General features: G+C 37.9%; 4 protein-coding genes and 1 pseudogene across 5 annotated transcripts; all 5 read left to right on the top strand.

Annotated features, from left to right (window-relative positions):
- Positions 1-454: 454 nt before the first annotated feature.
- On the top strand, positions 455-3,386 carry Dsp1 (Dorsal switch protein 1). 2 transcript variants are annotated; one of them, XM_090174550.1, is made up of 5 exons: positions 455-610; positions 1,652-1,881; positions 1,940-2,097; positions 2,171-2,345; positions 2,409-3,386. In XM_090174550.1, the coding sequence occupies exons 2-5, from the start codon at positions 1,723-1,725 to the stop codon at positions 2,574-2,576; spliced, it is 660 nt and encodes a 219-aa protein (XP_090030676.1). In that variant the 5' UTR covers positions 455-610; positions 1,652-1,722; the 3' UTR covers positions 2,577-3,386. The 2 variants fall into 2 exon arrangements, with proteins under 2 accessions (XP_090030676.1, XP_090030677.1); XM_090174551.1 differs by having other exon boundaries at positions 456-610; positions 1,652-1,869.
- Positions 3,387-3,817: 431 nt separating this feature from the next.
- Positions 3,818-7,060, top strand: LOC149944241 (uncharacterized). Its single transcript, XM_090174865.1, has 13 exons — positions 3,818-4,259; positions 4,325-4,519; positions 4,584-4,787; positions 4,856-5,234; positions 5,297-5,427; positions 5,497-5,615; positions 5,681-5,806; positions 5,868-6,226; positions 6,302-6,434; positions 6,490-6,532; positions 6,595-6,719; positions 6,774-6,835; positions 6,906-7,060. The coding sequence occupies exons 1-13, from the start codon at positions 3,980-3,982 to the stop codon at positions 6,997-6,999; spliced, it is 2,250 nt and encodes a 749-aa protein (XP_090030991.1). The 5' UTR covers positions 3,818-3,979; the 3' UTR covers positions 7,000-7,060.
- A 1,633-nt stretch (positions 7,061-8,693) lies between these two features.
- Positions 8,694-9,839, top strand: LOC149944242 (acid ceramidase pseudogene; annotated as a pseudogene).
- A 392-nt stretch (positions 9,840-10,231) lies between these two features.
- LOC149944243 (acid ceramidase-like) lies at positions 10,232-11,695 on the top strand. Its single transcript, XM_090174885.1, has one exon. The coding sequence runs from the start codon at positions 10,354-10,356 to the stop codon at positions 11,515-11,517; it is 1,164 nt and encodes a 387-aa protein (XP_090031011.1). The 5' UTR covers positions 10,232-10,353; the 3' UTR covers positions 11,518-11,695.
- A 669-nt stretch (positions 11,696-12,364) lies between these two features.
- LOC149944244 (short transient receptor potential channel 4-like) lies at positions 12,365-16,209 on the top strand. Its single transcript, XM_090174662.1, has 10 exons — positions 12,365-13,091; positions 13,157-13,353; positions 13,409-13,605; positions 13,660-13,850; positions 13,920-14,093; positions 14,161-14,954; positions 15,015-15,240; positions 15,304-15,495; positions 15,819-15,884; positions 15,954-16,209. Exons 1-10 carry the CDS (start codon positions 12,882-12,884, stop codon positions 16,113-16,115), a joined length of 2,409 nt encoding a protein of 802 aa, XP_090030788.1. The 5' UTR covers positions 12,365-12,881; the 3' UTR covers positions 16,116-16,209.
- The last annotated feature ends 1,738 nt before the right edge of the window (positions 16,210-17,947 follow it).

The raw sequence follows: 17,947 nt of genomic DNA on the forward strand, positions 1-17,947 counted from the left end.
TATACGGGGCGCTTGGTTAATCGGAGGTATCCGGACGGGAGCGTCTCTTACGCGCGTCAGTGAATTCCCATTATATTATATAGAAAAAGTCAATGTCCCTTTTGGACTCTCGGAGTCTACCACGTACTGATTGCGGTTTCCAAATCTTAATTTTCTATTGAAAACATCATACATAAATAATTGTTTATAGACAAGTTTAGATACAAAATTGTTAGAAATACATCCAGTTGTTGTCTGCCTATTAGTCTTAGAAAGAACAAAATATAAAGGAATATTAATAGAAATGAAAGCTTTTCTGAATTTATTGGTACTAAGCGCCACTAGGAATCGATATTTATTTTACGTTATTGATAGCCGAAAGTACATTTTTAAAACTGGTTTGTTTTTTAATATCAAAAATTCCCGCTAATTTTTTATGCGGAGGTCGTTATTTTATATTGGACGATCCCGGGATCACGTGCCCAGGATTTTTAAATCTAGCCAATGCGGAGATCCCTGTACCCTAGCGGCGGCACGAAATAAACTGTCGCTAGCAAAGCGAGGCGCCCAACGATTTCCCAGCACGAAGCATTTACTATACGGTTTCCTATGAGCGACAGTAGTTTCTTTGGTAAGTTCTTTTTCGCTTAATTTCGAGAATTTGAGAATAAAGGAAATAGCCAAAAATTAGTTAAAGATCCATTCTAACTTTGTTCAATTGCGATCTAATAGTTTTTTTCGGTGACAAAGTCAAAAATCTCGTTTGGAAATACGGTATTTTTCCCCATAGGAATGGCTCGTTTCCCATTGCGAAGGCAGCTTTTCCATAGCCGTTAACGTTGTATTTTGGCCCAGCGTAACAAAGGCGGCTAGACGCCATAGCCGCAATGGCAATTTTGCTTGGCGACTACCCTCGCTTTAAAAATTCTCAACTCGAATTATACTCGCGTTTTAGGTTCGGTTTTTGTATAAAATGAGAGATGAGATTTCAATATACGGAATTATCTTTATTCCGGCGCTTTACGTAAATTTTTTCCCACTTAAAATATTTTTCGAAAAAGTTCTAAAAATTCGCATTGGCGGCAATGGATTTCCTACGGGAAAGCGAAACAGCCATACTTGAAGTTTTAGCTGGGGAAGGAGCCCTAGATTTCTGCCATAGCGTTGTATTGAAATGCTTAGTAATAGCTAGCGGGCCGTGTTATTTCAATAGGCCCTATGAGGGAAGCGTTAGCAGACTATACTAACGTACTCGAAACGTTAGGGGATGTGGGATAACGTAAGTTGGAAATAAATAAGATTAAGGGAAATTAGTCAAAGTTGCTGTTTTAAGGGGGAAGGTCGGGATTTTCGAGGGAAGCCATTTTGGTTTCAAAGACATTATTTAAGGATTCATTCATCACAACAGGTTTTTTTTGTATGTGCTCAAGGAAGGCGATCTCCTTTTGGGACTTTTGAACAAAAGTTTTTGTTCTGAGCGCGCTTTATTTTAAACTCGCTTATTTTATGACGGTTTTCGGCAGCGGCTATTTTTTTGAATTTTTCGCGTTTTGGAAAAATAGGGTGGTACATTAACTTAATTATTCAATAATGGCGGCCGCTTTTAATTAACTTTAAATTAAAGTTAATTATTTACATAAAATTTTATTTAATATTTTTTAAATATTTCTAGTCTAGAAGCGGAAAAATATAGAGTTGTGATCTGTTTGAAAAGAAATTGCATTTTGACAACTTTTGATCAAAATGGGTCGAGATGCGGATAAGCCAAGAGGGCGAATGTCGGCTTATGCCTTCTTCGTTCAAACTTGCCGTGAAGAACACAAGAAAAAACATCCTAATGAAAATGTTGTTTTTGCTGAATTCTCCAAGAAATGCGCCGAACGATGGAAGGTATATAAAGCTGTAATGTCTACAAAAGAAATAAATTTTATACACAAGTTTAATTTTTGTTCATTTTCAGACTATGTCAGACAAGGAAAAAGGCAGATTTCATCAAATGGCTGATAAAGACAAGAAAAGATACGATACCGAAATGGCCAATTACAAGCCTCCCAAGGGTGAGAAGAAGGGAAAGAAGAGGAAGCGCACAAAGGACCCCGACGCACCCAAGAGGTCACTGTAAGTATTTCTCAGGATAGGAATGGTGAGTTGTAAATTTTCAAATGCCCTTAATCGGTATTTACCTTTCTAGGTCTGCCTTCTTCTGGTTTTGTAATGATGAGCGTCCAAGAGTAAAGGAAACAATGCCAGACTCAACGGTTGGTGAAGTTGCCAAGGAGCTTGGACGAAGGTGGAATGATGTTTCGGACGAAACCAAGTCAAAGTACGAAGCCTTAGCTGCTAAGGACAAGGCTCGATATGAGAAGGTACTTTAAAAAAAAACATGCAATTGAGTGTTGAGTTGTCTTTAACTTTTTTTGGTCAAATAGGAGTTGAAAATCTACAAAGGCAAAAAGGGCAAGCCTACTCCTCCAAAGCCAGCCCCCAAAAAGAAGGAAGAGTCCGAAGAGGAATCTGGAGAGGAAGAAGAAGAAGTTGAAGAAGAGAATGAGCCTGAAGAGGAAGAAGAAGAAGAGGAGGAAGAAGATGACGAGTAAACCCTTTGTTATAAGAACCACAAGCAACAAAAACTGCCCTTGAACCCCCTATTTTACAGTGATGGCTCCAAATTTAAGATAAAATATTAAAAAAAAAAAACTTGTAGTTTTTTGGTGCCTCAACAAAAATATTAAAACATTTTTTTCCCTAGGAAAAAATAAACTGTTTTTATAGCTTGTGTGCAGGGGGTGAAAATATTGAAAAATCATTAGGTTTAAACATTTTGTTCATCTCATCATCACATTTTTTTTATGTTGGGAATTTTTCATCATAATATTTTCCATTGTACTTATATGCTGTTATATATACTGTTTGTTTGTTTTACATAGGCGTTATGCCATTTGTTTTTCATTAACGTCGGTGATATATTTTAGCGACTGATTCGTTCCCTTAAAAGAATAAATCTTTAAAGTTACTTTAAAAGTTAATTCTTTTGACACGTAACGTCTTGCCAATTTTCAAAATTTTCATCTTCTGTTAAAGCTCAAAAATAATCTCGTCTGTGCGGTTGTTTTTTCCGGCCATAGACGGTAAACAAAATTGTAAAATGTAATTTCAGGGCAGTGTTTTAAAAAACCGTCAGGAAGTGCACTACCTCTTGGACTGTGTTCAAATATTTAAAAAAGACAACTCTACCCACAATATTTAAATAACAATTAAAACCTCTGCGTCCCTGTGTTAATATTTAGGGAGCATAAAAGTCCACCTTTCACTAAGTATAAAAAATGTAGTTGTAATGTTCATTATTTTTTCTCAGAAAGGCTGTCTTATTTCAATGTAAAGTTTTAATAAAAAGAGTTGAAAAAGTAGTGCGCAGTTCTGTTTAATATGTTCCATTACCATACGAGAAATATAAACGTTTTGTAAACTACAATCTTTGAAACAATGTTACCTTCTTTTTTCCTAATAAAAGATCGGTTCAATCAACCGTAACCGTGTGTTTTGTCATTTCAATTTGGCGCTAGTGTTTCTGCGAGGTATATAATACTTGGAAAATTAAAGATCTTTTACTCATTTATCTATAACTTGAAAATTAAAGATTTTTTTAAGGATTTATTAGGAGTTTTTTTTAAGCATTTTGCTGTTCGAATAATTTTTACACAAACATTTTAAAATTTAACGTTGTTATTGTTTTTGCTTATATCCGGTGCATATCAGCGTTTAACTGTCTGCTAGTTTTTCTGCAGTTAAATCTTTTATTTTTGAAATATCCAACGGTAGTTTACAAGGTGGTGTAATGCGGATAAGTGCTATTCGCTTCTAACCAATATTTTCTTTAATTTAAAGATTTGAATTAATAATGATTTTGATAGATTCATTTAATTTTTAATATATTCGTGTTTAAGCTACTCTTTTTTTTGGTCCAACTGAAGTAGTCCAACTTTGTCGTCTTCTTTTAAATATGGAGAAAACTTCAACATTAATTGAAAATAGAACTAGTTTGCCCCCAATGCTGGAAGGTCCTGTTAAGGGACATATTAAAGTTCATATTCCATTTTTAACTTTAAATAAGACTTTAACACCAAATGAAACAGTCACTGTCAAATTTAGATGGTGGGGTGAGCGACAAACATCAACAATATTTAAACCCCTATCTTTGGGAAGATCCGAACATGACTTGAAAACTATAGCCATCTTTCCAGTACATTGTAGCTTGGATATGATACTCTCTTACTTGAAAGGTTTGTAAAGAGTATACACAATTTTAGTTTTAGTAACATGGGAATTTAACTTTAAGCTTTGATAGATATAAATGAACTAAAATTTGAGGTTCTCTCAAACTTTGGCAGAGCTAGTCAACGACTAGGTTTAGTTTTTGTAACCTTAAAAACAATTAAATTTGGAGCACCACTTGCTGGTTTACATCCCATAAAAATTAATAATACAATTATTGGGGAATTGTTTATTAGTTTAATTTTGGAAAATTTCAAGTGCAAACCAGGTGATTACAGTGAAACATTTCAAGATATTCTGCAAAATTATTTAAGATATACTTTAAAATTTAGAAAAGGAGCTTGAGTTATACCCCCATGTTGAACACTCTCAAGTAACGACACTAAGGAAAGATACCAATAATGTTCTCAACCAAATATTATCAAAGGCCAAAGATTTAAGGGTATGTTTACGGTCAACAAATGGAGAGACTAGCAATGTCTCTTTTAATTTTTCAGAGAGAAACATTGGTTTTTCTCTAACTCAGCTATTATTAGGTATGCATAATAAACCCATGAATATTATTTAAATATGCCTTACACTAAGTAAATTTAAAATTTACTAGAAAGAAATGAAACTAAGATCAAAAAATCAGTTGAATTATTGCAAAGTACAAATAACTCCGAAGAAGACTCATTGCCTGATGATTCAATTCTAAATACCATCCTTTATTCCAAACAAAATGAAGTTCCATCCCTCAAATCTAAAGAACCTAAGGAAACGCAAACTGAAGATGTTTTGAGTCAAACTATGCCAGATAGTGATCCACCAAAAGATTTGGCAAATACTAAAATGGGTGATGAAATGCAAACCATTCCAAAACATGTTGAATTTTGTGCAAATGGCAATCAAAATAGAAACTATGAAACTTTGAAGGATTATGCGTATTTTAAAGTGACTGTGGATACTCTTAACATTGGATCTAGTTTTCAAAGTGCTGGGTGGTAAGTAATTTTTTAACCTTGTTGGGGAATAATTAATGGTTCATTGTTTTTTATTTGGTTAGGGTTTTTACAGTGGAGGTTCAAGCTCCATGGGTGGGTAGGCAGAGTGCAATTAGCTGGAATAGCAAAGGTCATCGAACATATAATGATTTTTCAGTGTTTCATTTACTATCTGATAAAGTTAAAAATGAAGGTATATCAGTTGCTTAACATTTTAAGTATGATATCTTTTAAAGTCATTCTTGGCTCTTTAAAATTTTAGCTGTAACATTCAAACAAGAGCGTATCCTCCCATATTATTACTGCCCCGAATTGGTACTTAAACATTTAGAGAAAACTGTAGATTTTATTGTGGAGGCCAGAAATACCCATAAAAGAACGGTTGGTGATATAAGACACGCTTTACAGATTACCCCTGCTTAATATTTATCAATATTGTTTTTAAGAAATCATATTTGGGCAAAGGGCATTTGAAATTGAACCATGTTTTAAATCATAACATGAAACTTACCACTGATTTGAAACTAATATGTGAACCTGATTTACGAAATGAAAAAAATTACACTTTAAAGGTTAGAAAATTTGCTCCCCCATTAAAGAATTCGTTTTTACAAATCATCTTATTGAATTTAGGTGATTTTGGAATTTATAAAAATAACCAAAAGAATTGATGTTAGTAACGAAGCTCAATGCAATGACAATGAAATGAAAGACACACTTGTAATTGGGAATGCGCCTACATTGTCTCATAGGCCATATACAAACAACAAATGCCAGGAACACCTTGTTCCTCCTAAGTCAAAAAGCTCAGTTTTGTGTACAGATAAAGGCGTTCAATTGGACACTCTTCCAAAAGTTGATTTTGAATCACAGACAAATCTCTCCCTTGAAATGCCAAATAATAGTCCTGAAATTAACTATCATAGTTGGTTAGACGTAGTTCTGTCCATCAACGAAGCTATTCGTTTGCCAATTGTCTTTGATTCCCAAAGGTACTTCATACGCACACCACTGCACAGTACAATTTTCATTATTATCATACTCTAAAATTGTATTTTTTTAAATAGAAATTCATATTTTTCCCCTTCCACTTATGTAACATGCAAAATAGGTGATAATATGATATCAACGGACATATCCAAAAATACATCAAATCCTGTGTGGAATTATGTCCATAAAACTATAATTCGTGATCATAATGTAAGATTCTGTCATATTTATATTTAATATTTAAAGCTAATTTTTTTTACCATAGTATCTAGTATTTAAACTGCATTTACTTCAACAGAGCATTAAAGGTATTACTTTAGTTTATTTTGTTGGGTACATTAATTTTACTAAATCAACAAATTTTATATAGATATTCAAAACGACCAAGTTCTAGGCTTTGCTACCGTTGATTTGAGACCATTAAACCAAATTGACCATTTAAATGGGTCTTATTTAATTGGCAATGAAAATGGGGAAGATTGTGGAGAATTAAAAGTACGTTGTTCAAATAATTATTTGAAAATGTTTTATTTATTGCTATTTTTTAAGATTGGTATATGGAACAAACAAAAAGTTTATTGTGCTCAAAATAATCAAAACCTTCCAAATAAGTATACAAAATTTTTCCAAGTACTAGATTTTCAAAGATGACTAATTTTATAGTTGGGAATTTTTTTTTAGAGTAACAAGTGATGGTTTAAAGGGTACTCAATCAAGTCGACTTAAAGTCAATGATTTTTTAAAAAAGAGCTTTTCTAAACTTAATATGAAGTAGTTTGTTAAATTTTATAAACATTTTTATATCAATAACTAGTACCCAGTATTATACTAATTTAATCAGAATATGTTTTTTATCCAAAAGTAGATTAATGCATTGTGTAAAGAAATAATACTTATAATTTTTTTTGGTTGAAATACAAGATTGTTTTTGTAATAAAAAATTGATAACCCATATAACCCTTCTTTTATTTTTGACAACAGTCACAACACGCTTTAATTTATTGTTGGATCGATGAATAATTATGAATTCATGATTATAAAATTATACCAATAGGCATATTTTTAAACCTAATCAAATAGTTCGATCGAATACCCAATCAAATAATACATATAAAGCTACAGAGTACGTCGCCGTTTAAAATTAGACCAAGAATGTATTTATACTTACAAGGAGAGTATCCGAGGTGTTTATTGCCGATTTTGTTCAAAGTGGGGCAGTGGCGTAGCCAAGGGGGCACAGGCGGCACATGCCCCCCCCCGAAACGTATGGTCGTACGTACAAATATTTTTATTTTTTTACTTTTTATTCAATGGCGTGCCCCCCTCCCCCCGAAATAAAATCCTGGCTACGCCACTGAAGTGGGGCAATGTAGACCTATATGAGAAATGAAATTTCCCAAAAGGAGACGTTGCATCACCCATTCGATTTGCCATGGCAACCGAAAATGTTTTTGACCATTTAAAACAAAAAAATCTCCATTTTAAAAAGCATTGGATTTTCTCGGTATAAAAAATTTCAAAATCACGAAATGGGTAATTTGGACCACATTTAGGTAAATTTCATAAAGTTTGGGTAAATTGGAACATTTTTTGGCTAAAATGAGGAAAAAATCTTATTTTTGTTTTAAGTGGTCAAAAACATTTTCGGTTGCCATGGCAAATCGAATGGCTTTCGGAATTATTACTTCTTGGCAATTATTAAATCTGGACACTTTTTTCAGGTAATTTTACTCAAGATCTATGACAAATTCAATGATTATTATTTATTTCCTTGAAAGTGCGGCTAATTTTTTCAACATTGCAATAATCTTATATAAGTCCATTAAATTTATTAGCTTCTGATAAAAGTAAAATATGAAATAAAAATTTTGGTCTTAAAAAGTCGGAGAAAATCTCTCAAAATGGTCAGGGAATTTGAATCTCAAAATTTTGTGGCAACCCTGTAAAATCTTAAGGTTTATATTGCAAAGTAATCTTTTCTTTTTCCTTTCGTTTAATCAGCCAAGCTAAGTCTTCGAACTATTTGTTAAATTATTTGATATTCGAAAAACTATTTGGTATTTGATCAGTAAACTAATTCTAATTTCTTCCTTAAAGATTACAGAACTATTCAATTTGGCTTTTAACATGCGCATTAATAAAATATTTTATATTCGATTCGATTCCCTAAAAAAATTGTATTTCACACCTCATATAAACCAAATAATAAATTTTAATATTTTTAACCTTGAAATGTACCTAATTTGTTTTCCTGCCATTTTCATATCAAATCTTATCAAATATATCTTCTGAACAATATAGTCAGGCTTCGATAACGGTTTCTATGCGCGAAGTTATTATATTCCCAATATATTTATAGTGGTAAAAAATTAACCGTTATTTTGCTTTCAATCACCAATCTGACCAAACCGTGTCCTAAAATTTTTTTTGGCAATGATACTGAAACTGGTAGTTTTTAGTTTCCTTCAAATGTATGGCGCAGTTCTGGGTTCGGTGACTTCAAGTCAGAAATGTCAGAAGGGTCTTTACCCTCCAACAACTGTTAAATACATCGTACCGAAATATATAATCAACCTTGATCTTCCTCCAGAGGAAAGATGGATCCAAGTTGCCAATGATATGGCCCCTCATGTTAGAAACATTGTGGGTGTCTTGAAGAATACAGTGAAGTCGGTTGTCGGCACTCGCATTGAGACTGATATCTTTCGATTGATCGATTTCGCCATGGCCAAGATGTTGAAGACACTACCGGAACCGTACGCCTCTGAAATGATTGGCATTGCCAATGCGACTGGTCTTCCAGTCGGAGAAGTGGTCTTATACAACGTCTTTTACGAGCTCACGTCCCTGTGTACTTCCATCGTCGCGCAAAACGACCGGGGTCACCTGATTCACGGACGAAATTTGGACTTTGGTCTTTTGCTGGGATGGGACTTAAAGAACCATACTTGGGCTATCACCGAAGCCTTAAGACCCACCGTCGTTGACTTGGACTTCAGAAAAGACAATCAAACCGTTTTTCGTTCCGCTAGTTTTGCTGGATATGTTGGTGTTTTGACCTCTATGAAACCCGGACGGTTTAGCTTGACCACGGACAGACGGTTTAGCCTAGACGGTGGTCTTCTGGGGATCGTACAGTGGGTTTTAGGCGACCATACTTCCAATTGGTTGGGTTTTCACCTCCGTGATATCACCGTCGTAGCCACCGATTACCAAAACGCTTTGGATCTTTTGGTTAAGTCCCAAATGTTAGGCCCGGCTTATTTTATACTCGGTGGAAATAGTAGTGGTCAAGGCGCCATAATTAGCAAAGACAGGCAAGTGCTGACGGCCGATGTTTGGACTATGGCCGAATCTGGCTACGAATGGTTTCTGGTGGAGACTAACTACGACCATTGGAAGAAGCCACCGTTCTTTGACGACCGAAGGACTACGGCGATCAACTGCTTGAAGAATTTGACATCCACTAACCTGGACTTTGCCGGACTCTACGACGTACTATCTTCCCAGCCTAATCTGAATAAATTGACCACATATACCGCCCTTATGGACTCGTCCAGAAATCAGCTCGAAGTTTACCTACAAATTTGTCCCGATCCGTGCGTTCCCTTTTAAATATTTGCTATATACGTTATCATTGTGAAATAACATAAATGTACTTATCTTAATTTGGATTATTTTCCGAATTCTTATATAAATGAATGACAGTTAAACCAAATTTTCTGATACATTTAAGGAAACAATGAAGAAAAAATCTCATTATGTAGCCTCGTGCTAATTACGCAATAAAATATTTTCAAAGAGCATCCTGTGTATAGTTATGCAATTTTGTTTACGCTGTTCCTCGTATAACAGTTTATTTTCTGTTTTGAAACTTCCTTAACCCACAAATTAGAATCCGTCTATTTGGCACATTCCCCAACTGGAAATATATATTTTTATTTTCTGAATATAAGCGGCGATGATTTAATCCTTATCAAGTATTTGCACGGTATCTGTAAGAAGAGGAAGGTCCGCCTATCGTGACGGATAAAATTGCCAACATCAAAGGTCTTTCGATAGAGCTCGATAAGCATCTGCCACTTTAAGCGTAGCTTCGGTTCAGCGTCAGCAGTTTTGACAAACAAAGATGTGCGGAACAAAAGGTTTCGCGTTTCTCCTCTTTTTCATCTTCGTAACCGTCGCCAGCGCCGAAATCCAATGCGCGAAGGGGAAATATCCGCCCAAGGAAGACATCGTTGTCCCGAAATACGTCATCAACTTAGATCTGCCACCGGAAGACCGATGGACTCAATTGGGAACCGACAAGAAGGAAGAACTTCAAGTTTTAATCGATGTTATCAAGAACCTGACCGGGAGCGTTTTCGGTGATAAGTTGATTAAATTTGTGGACAAAACCTTTCCGTACTTGCTAGATACCTTACCCGAACCGTACGCTTCCGAGATTAAGGGTTTGGCAGCCGCTTCCAACATCCCCGTCGGTGAACTCGTTCTTTACAATGTCTTCTACGAACTATTTACCGTTTGTACTTCAATCGTTGCCGAAGACGCTAATGGTAATCTCATTCACGGACGTAACTTGGATTTTGGTTTGTTTCTTGGTTGGGACGTTCAAAATCATACTTGGAAGACAACTGAGGCCTTGAGACCAACCGTGGTCCAGCTTGACTTTCAGAGAAATAATAAAACCGTGTACCGCGCGGCTAATTTTGCCGGTTACGTCGGGGTGCTGACCGCCATGAAGCCTAAAGGTTTTACCTTAACCATCGACGAACGGTTTAGCGCCAACGGTGGCTTCATCGGCATCGCGCAATGGCTCATAGGGGATAGGTCCATCAGTTGGTTGGGTTTCATCATGAGAGACGTTATGGAGAAAGCAACGAGCTACGACGCCGCCCAAAAGCTGCTCTACAAAGCCAAGTTACTCGCGCCAGCTTACTTTATCCTGGGAGGCGTCAAGAGTGGACAAGCCAGCGTACTCACTAAAGACCGGGACAGCGACAAAGCCGACGTCTGGACCATGGAGGAAACCGGATATGGATGGTTTATTCTGGAAACTAACTACGACCATTGGAAAAAGGCCCCGTTTTTCGACGACCGAAGAACGTCGGCGGTCACCTGTATGAAACAACTGACCCAACAGAATTCCGCCTTCACCGGCCTATTTGACGTATTGTCCACTCAACCTAATTTGAATAAACTGACCGCCTACACGGCCCTAATGGACGCTATTAACGATAAACTCGAAATATACATTCAAAATTGCGTGGAGCCTACGTGCTCCCCTTGGTAATGACTTCCTCTTCATTAACAGATCTGCTGTATCACCACCCCTCACTAATTAATTATACAAAATGACCATTGAATCTCTCTGGTCATAAAACCTTACAAATATCGCGTGATTTTAAAATATTTTATTTGTCTACGAAAGTGAAATCTTGTAATAATAAAAATCGTTAGTGCATAAAATATTCCTGTCTTTGATTATCGCGTAAGTAACATAATAAAAATAAGTATGACATTTAGCAAACATCACCGAACTGTTTTTCAGAGCTATTGCACAGAGCCCCCTAGCCTCAAAATATTCCCAAGGCGAAAAATACTACTACCAAGGACTATAATATACTACTCAATTTAGTTGCGAGTCCAATTCGTAGCTGGGCAAGAGTGTCAGTATCGAAAAAAGGTTCGGTCAGAAAACTAGCATTAAAGCAATAGGCCTTTCCATAAATTCGCTACGACTGCCCAACTTGTTCTTGAAATTTTGCAGTCAAACCTATGGACGAATTAGTTCGCTCAATTCATTGGGAGAAATGAAAAAAAATAAAGAAAAAGGCCACGCTAATTTATGGAAATGTCTATTGAAAGCGTCATACTTATTCATTGTGTTACTTATAGTAGATTATGTCTGTAAATTTCACTACACAACCACCACCCTCCTACGCATTGTAATTTGTAACTTGGCCACCGGAATTAATGGCTTTAAAAGTCGCTCTTAGGCCTGAGGTGGTGCCAAGGGTATTAGCCTAGCTTGAGTTTATAGAAATTATTTTGCGATTATTTCATTGTTTACCACATTTTAAAATTAGGTCAGTTAAAAGCAATAACTTCTTGAAAAGATAATATCGATAGATATAAGTACCATCTAAGCCTACACGTTTTATTGTACGCATTTTATCTCATTTTTTTGGCATTATTTCCTGTTTGTTTACTGTCGTTCAGGAATATTTGATGAATGTGTATGCCATTATTGGAATAATCCCAATAATAAGAGTACAGTGTGTACGTGTTTTAGGGAACTCCTCCTGCAGAGCGGATGGAACGCGGTGTGTATATTTGTTTCGAGAGAATAGAGCGTAGCGCTTGCTAATTTCCAGAAAATAGGTAGAAGAAATTAACAGGAAAACGCCTATGTTATTGCGTACGTATGTAGTCAGTGGAGCCCTCTTTCTGTGGGTGTTGAGTCAGTGTTTCCTCGGCTCTTCTTAAACTCAGAGGTTTCGTTTCGTCGTTGTTTTTTCCCCTCTCGTAATAAGACTCGTAACCCGATGCGTCTCAAATTTGATGAAAGGATTGCGCAACGAAGCGTAACAACGGCTAAATCTGATTCGGACGATTGAGGGAATTATCTCGACGGCTGGATGTTATAAAGAGAACATGGAACTCGGAGAAGATGTTGTCGAAACTAAAATCAAAAAGAGCAAAATCGGTGAAGTATACACGCAGTATTTGAATTTGACATCGTCCAAGACCTTCGAGAACAGGAACCGGTTCTCTTTGCGACAGAAAGCGCTGTCCGACGATGATGCCGAATTCCTGCGGATAATCAAAGCGGGGGATGCCCAGGAGTTGGTTTACTACTTGCAGGTACTGGATTTTTCGGCGCCAAATTTGAACGAATCCGGTTTTTATATTTTTACTTTGTATTTTAGGCGCATCCCAATGTCAACTACAACAGTTGCGACACTCGAGGCTTGCGGGCTCTCGAGATTGCCGTTTTGGAGCGTGACGAGCACATGATCGACATCCTGTTGTCGATGGGGAACTTCAGCGAAGCCCACTTGCAGGGGGCCTCCGTGCACGCCGTCATGGAGAACGAACCCGTCATTTTGAAAGCCCTTTTGGAAGCGTAAGTAATCGTTGCTTCTAACCCAAAGCCATGGTTAAATATTTTTAAACCGTAGATACGAAAAGATACAAGAGGAACGTCAAGAATCGCCCGAGGACGAGACTGACCGCATGTTGCCTTCTTTGACCTTCAATAACGAATGCGTTCCCGGTTGGACCCCAATCATGGCGGCCGCTTCCAACGGCAATCTAGAGATTACCCAGATGCTTCTGGCTAGGGGCCATTACATCCCCAAACCGCACCCCCTGAAATGTAAAACGAGTGTACGTGTACATATCGCAAATTAATTGTGGATTTATTTATTAGGTAAATGCGACGTATGCTACGATAGAGATGTTGGCATGGAAAGTTTATCACAATCCATGGCTCGCATTAACGCTTACAAGGCCCTGTCAAATCCTATTTACATTGCGTTGACTACGGATGACCCCATTTTGACCGCTTTCGAACTTAGTGTGGAGCTAGATTTCCTGGCCAACGAACTTCCAGAGCACAAAGTAAATGGTTTCCCCCTTTTTTTTTAGTGTGTCTCTTCGAGAATTAATCCTGAAAATTCATTGCTTTAGAGTATTTACAAAGAACTAAAACATCAATGTTCAAAATTCGCGGCCGACCTACTTAACGAATGCTGCGACACCAGCGAAGTTCAAATTGTTTTGTCCCAACGTAAGGGATTTCCGGATCCCAGACCCAGAGAATTTAGTCGCTTACATTTAGCCGTACAACACGACCAGAAAGAAGTAATTTCGATTGTATTGACCTAATGAGAAAAATCAAGCTTTAATTATCATCCCATTGTTATTACAGTTCGTCACCCATCCAAGCTGCCAACAAGTACTTCGTTCCATGTGGGTGGAAGGCATGTCAATTTGGTGGCGTTGGTCCACGTTACACCGCGTCTTCCACGTCCTGACACACATTCTATTATTTCCAATACTGTCCCTGAGCTACATTATATTCCCCATTCCTTGGGTCGTCAAACAAGTGAAGATTCCTCTAAATCGTTTCATCCACTGTGCCGCTTCCTATATGGTATTTTTAGCTTTAATCCTGGCGACTTTACTGACGGGCAAGAGTGACGGACCACTATCCAAGAGTTTGCCCATCGACGTTATGGTTGGAATTTACATCTACAGTTACTTCTGGGAGATTATGGTCAGTATGTACTTGTTAGGGGTTCGTACTAGCCTTCGTTCGTGGTGGTCCGTTTACGACCTGGTCATGTTCTCTCTGTTCCTGGTCTCCGAGATACTTTGGTTGGCATCCTTCATCAACAATACCGAACTGAACGGGTTCTTCAGTATGTCGAGAAACTCATGGCCGTGGTATCATCCTTACCTCATTGGCGAGGGTATTTACGCCATCGCGTCTATCCTCGCCTTTATGAAGTTGATGCTATGGTACCAGTTGAGCGCCCGACTCGGACCTCTAAGTACCTCGTTGAAACGTATGGTTGGGGATGTCTTTCGATTTCTGTTGATAATCGTGATCGTTATGTTCGCGTTCGCCACCGGTATTAATTCACTCTACAAGAATTACGGCGGTAACGTACAAGTTACCGAGGACGGCGAAAAAAAGCACCAACCAGTGGAGTTCGTAAAGTATGTACTTTACTAAACCTTTCATCTATGGTTTCATAATTTATCTCTTCGTTGCTTTAGACTTAGCTACACTGCCAAGACGTTATTCTGGGGAATTTTTGGTTTGGGCCTTCCAGAATCAGCCGATTTGGTCGTGGCGGGCAATGAGACAGCCAAAATTCTTCCCAATCATATCTACACCGAAGTCTTGGGCTACAGTCTCTGGGGAGTGTACCATCTTCTAACCATGATAATTTTGGTTAACATGTTGGTCGCCATGATGGCTGATTCTTACCAACGCGTCAAGGTATATTTATGACGTAAATTATTTTACTTCTATTCTCTCCTTAACATGGCATAAATTGTTCAGAATAACTCGGACAAGGAATGGAAATTTGCCAGAGGTAGTTTGTGGTTAGCCTTCATGGATAGCCACACCACCATTCCACCTCCCTTCAACCTGATACCAACCGCTTGGGGAATTAAGACATCGTTGGCTTGTGTTAAAACTTTATTTTCCAAAAATAATACTCGTAAGACCACCCCTTACGAAGCTATGCAGGTACTCTTTAACTTTCAAGTATCCTAATATCATAAGTAACATCAATTGATTAGAACAATAAGTATGACAATTAGCTGAAATTATCACCCAACTAATCCATAGTGCATAAATATGCCCAAGAGGAATTATACCTCAAATACGAAGTAATATACAACTCTGTTCAGTTGCTAGTTCAAGTTGGAGCTGGTCGACCAGACGTCAGGTAAAAAATAAACAATAAAACAATAGGAGCTGTCATACTTATTGGTGCTATGTTACTTATTTTACTATTTAATTGGTACCAAATAAAAACTTGTCTGAATTCAATTGTGTGTTTTTTTTAGGAATGTTGTTTTTGGGACACTGAATCTCAGCGTGCTAATGATAAGCTGCAAGAAGAACGTTATCAGGTAGTTTTAAGAAGTAAATAATTCAAATAAAGTGCAGCTCTATTGAAGTTCCTTTTATATATTGTTTAGAGGCTGATGGTTCACTTAATCCATCGTTATCTACAAAAAATAAATCGTAGGGATTCCCCATGTATCCCGCAAGAGATTGTTGATAAATTGAAGATGGATTTGTTGATAGATTTTAAAAAGACTTTAAGGAAAACCAAATCTAAAAAGAATCTCGTGGAGTAGGTTAATTTATTTACTTTGGGTATTTTTACCAAGTTTTTATTTATAAGTATTTTCTGCCTTTTATCATTTCAAAATAAAGCTACATTAACATTGACTCTAGTTTGATATGGAATTATGGATTAGCGATAGAAGTTTCTAATATATTTCTGACGAGGTACGTAAGATTTCCCCCGCCAATTTTATTTAAATTTAAATATAAAATCATAAAAATTTACACAACTTAGGGATATTTACTTATATCAAAGCGTAAGAGTATCTAGCCCCCCCCTAAGTTTGAAACAAATGGGATTTTAACGTTAGGCTAATGACTCGCCATACTGGCTACATGAATCTACCTGGTGGTGAAAAACCGAAACTTATGAACAAATCCCCCAAATGCATGCTACTTGCTACTGTAAACGTTTTTATAGAATCAAGAGCAAATAGGGGAGAGTGTAGCTCTTAAAACAAATATGACCTTTCCCTTCGCTTGCTACGTTGTTTGAGGGGCTCAATCTTTTTAAACTTCCCCCCCGCGAGCGAGAACCAATAAAGACGCGCGTAAGTCATGGGACCCCAACGTCATTTTTCTCGGGAATATAGTGCTGACCGAGGTAGTCTGGGCTTATCTTTGCTGCCACAAACGAGTGGACTACCTGGCTTGGTGAAGGCAAACCTGTTGATGTCATTTACCTGGATTTTGCCAAGGCATTCGACACTATACCACATCCAGAATTGATCGAAGCTCTTAAATCTGCTGGTGTCGGTGGCCTAGCTCTCTCATAGCTTCCTTATTTTATCACTGCCAGACAGCATTCTGTGGTACTGCAAGGAAGTGCGTCTCCTCCACTAACTCCTCTAGCTGGTGTTCCTCAGGGCTATGTGCTTGGACCACTGCTCTTCTCGATATTCATTAACTCCTTGCCAAGCGCGGTAAAAAATGCCAGCATATACCTTTTTGCAGACGATTCTAAATTGGCCCACCCTGTTCACACTCCCCTGAACCAACTTCACCCTCGCGGCGATCTGGACGCAGTGTCGCAGTGGGTTTCCAACCATAAGATGAAATTTTATATTACGGTGTGGAGTACATCATCTAGGTCGTAAAAACCCTTGTTTAACCTACTCCATGGATGGCGCTGTACTTCCGAAGTGTAATTCTCCTGTTAGAGACTTAGGAGTCTGGATAGACAAGTCTCTCACGTTCAGCCACCATACTACCAAAGTGGTCAATCGCATAAATTTCATCACGGGCCTTACTCGGCGAGCATTCTTCTTTAGGAATCCCAGGTTAATGCGAACCATATACACCTCATTGATCAGGCCCGTAGCCAGGGGGGGGGGGGGCAGTAAGGGCGCCGCCCGTACTGGGATCTCTTTCGGCCGACCTAGCCTTTTCTGCAACTCAACTACGACGGTCCCTTTTGGGACAATTCGCCCCTTCTAAAATATGGTTCGCCCGCTCTATATCGATGTCCTGGCTACGGCCCTGTCATTGATTTTACCTCAAATTGATTACGCCTCTGAAGTGTGGTGCCCTCGTCTGGCGGGTGACCAAGACCGACTGACTAAAGCCCACAACCGGTTCACAAAACTGGCAAAAGGCCTTGAAAAATTGTCCCCTGAATCTAGACACAAACGCCTCATTCAGGACACCCCGCTTCTTCGGCATACCCTAAACGACCTAACCCAATTGTGGAGAATGTGGACAGGTACCTCTGCGTGCAATTTCTCTGCACTTTTTAAACTCGACCCCTTGCGCAGAACAAGAAGCACTGGAGCTAAAAGAACAAAACCTCGGGTCCTCACTACTATCCGTCAATGGCATTTCGCTGTTCGAACTGTTAATCATT

This window comes from Leiobunum rupestre, chromosome 5 (assembly GCF_980474605.1).
Source record: "Leiobunum rupestre chromosome 5, qqLeiRupe1.1.hap1, whole genome shotgun sequence".
Classification (NCBI taxonomy): Eukaryota; Metazoa; Arthropoda; class Arachnida; order Opiliones; family Sclerosomatidae; genus Leiobunum; species Leiobunum rupestre.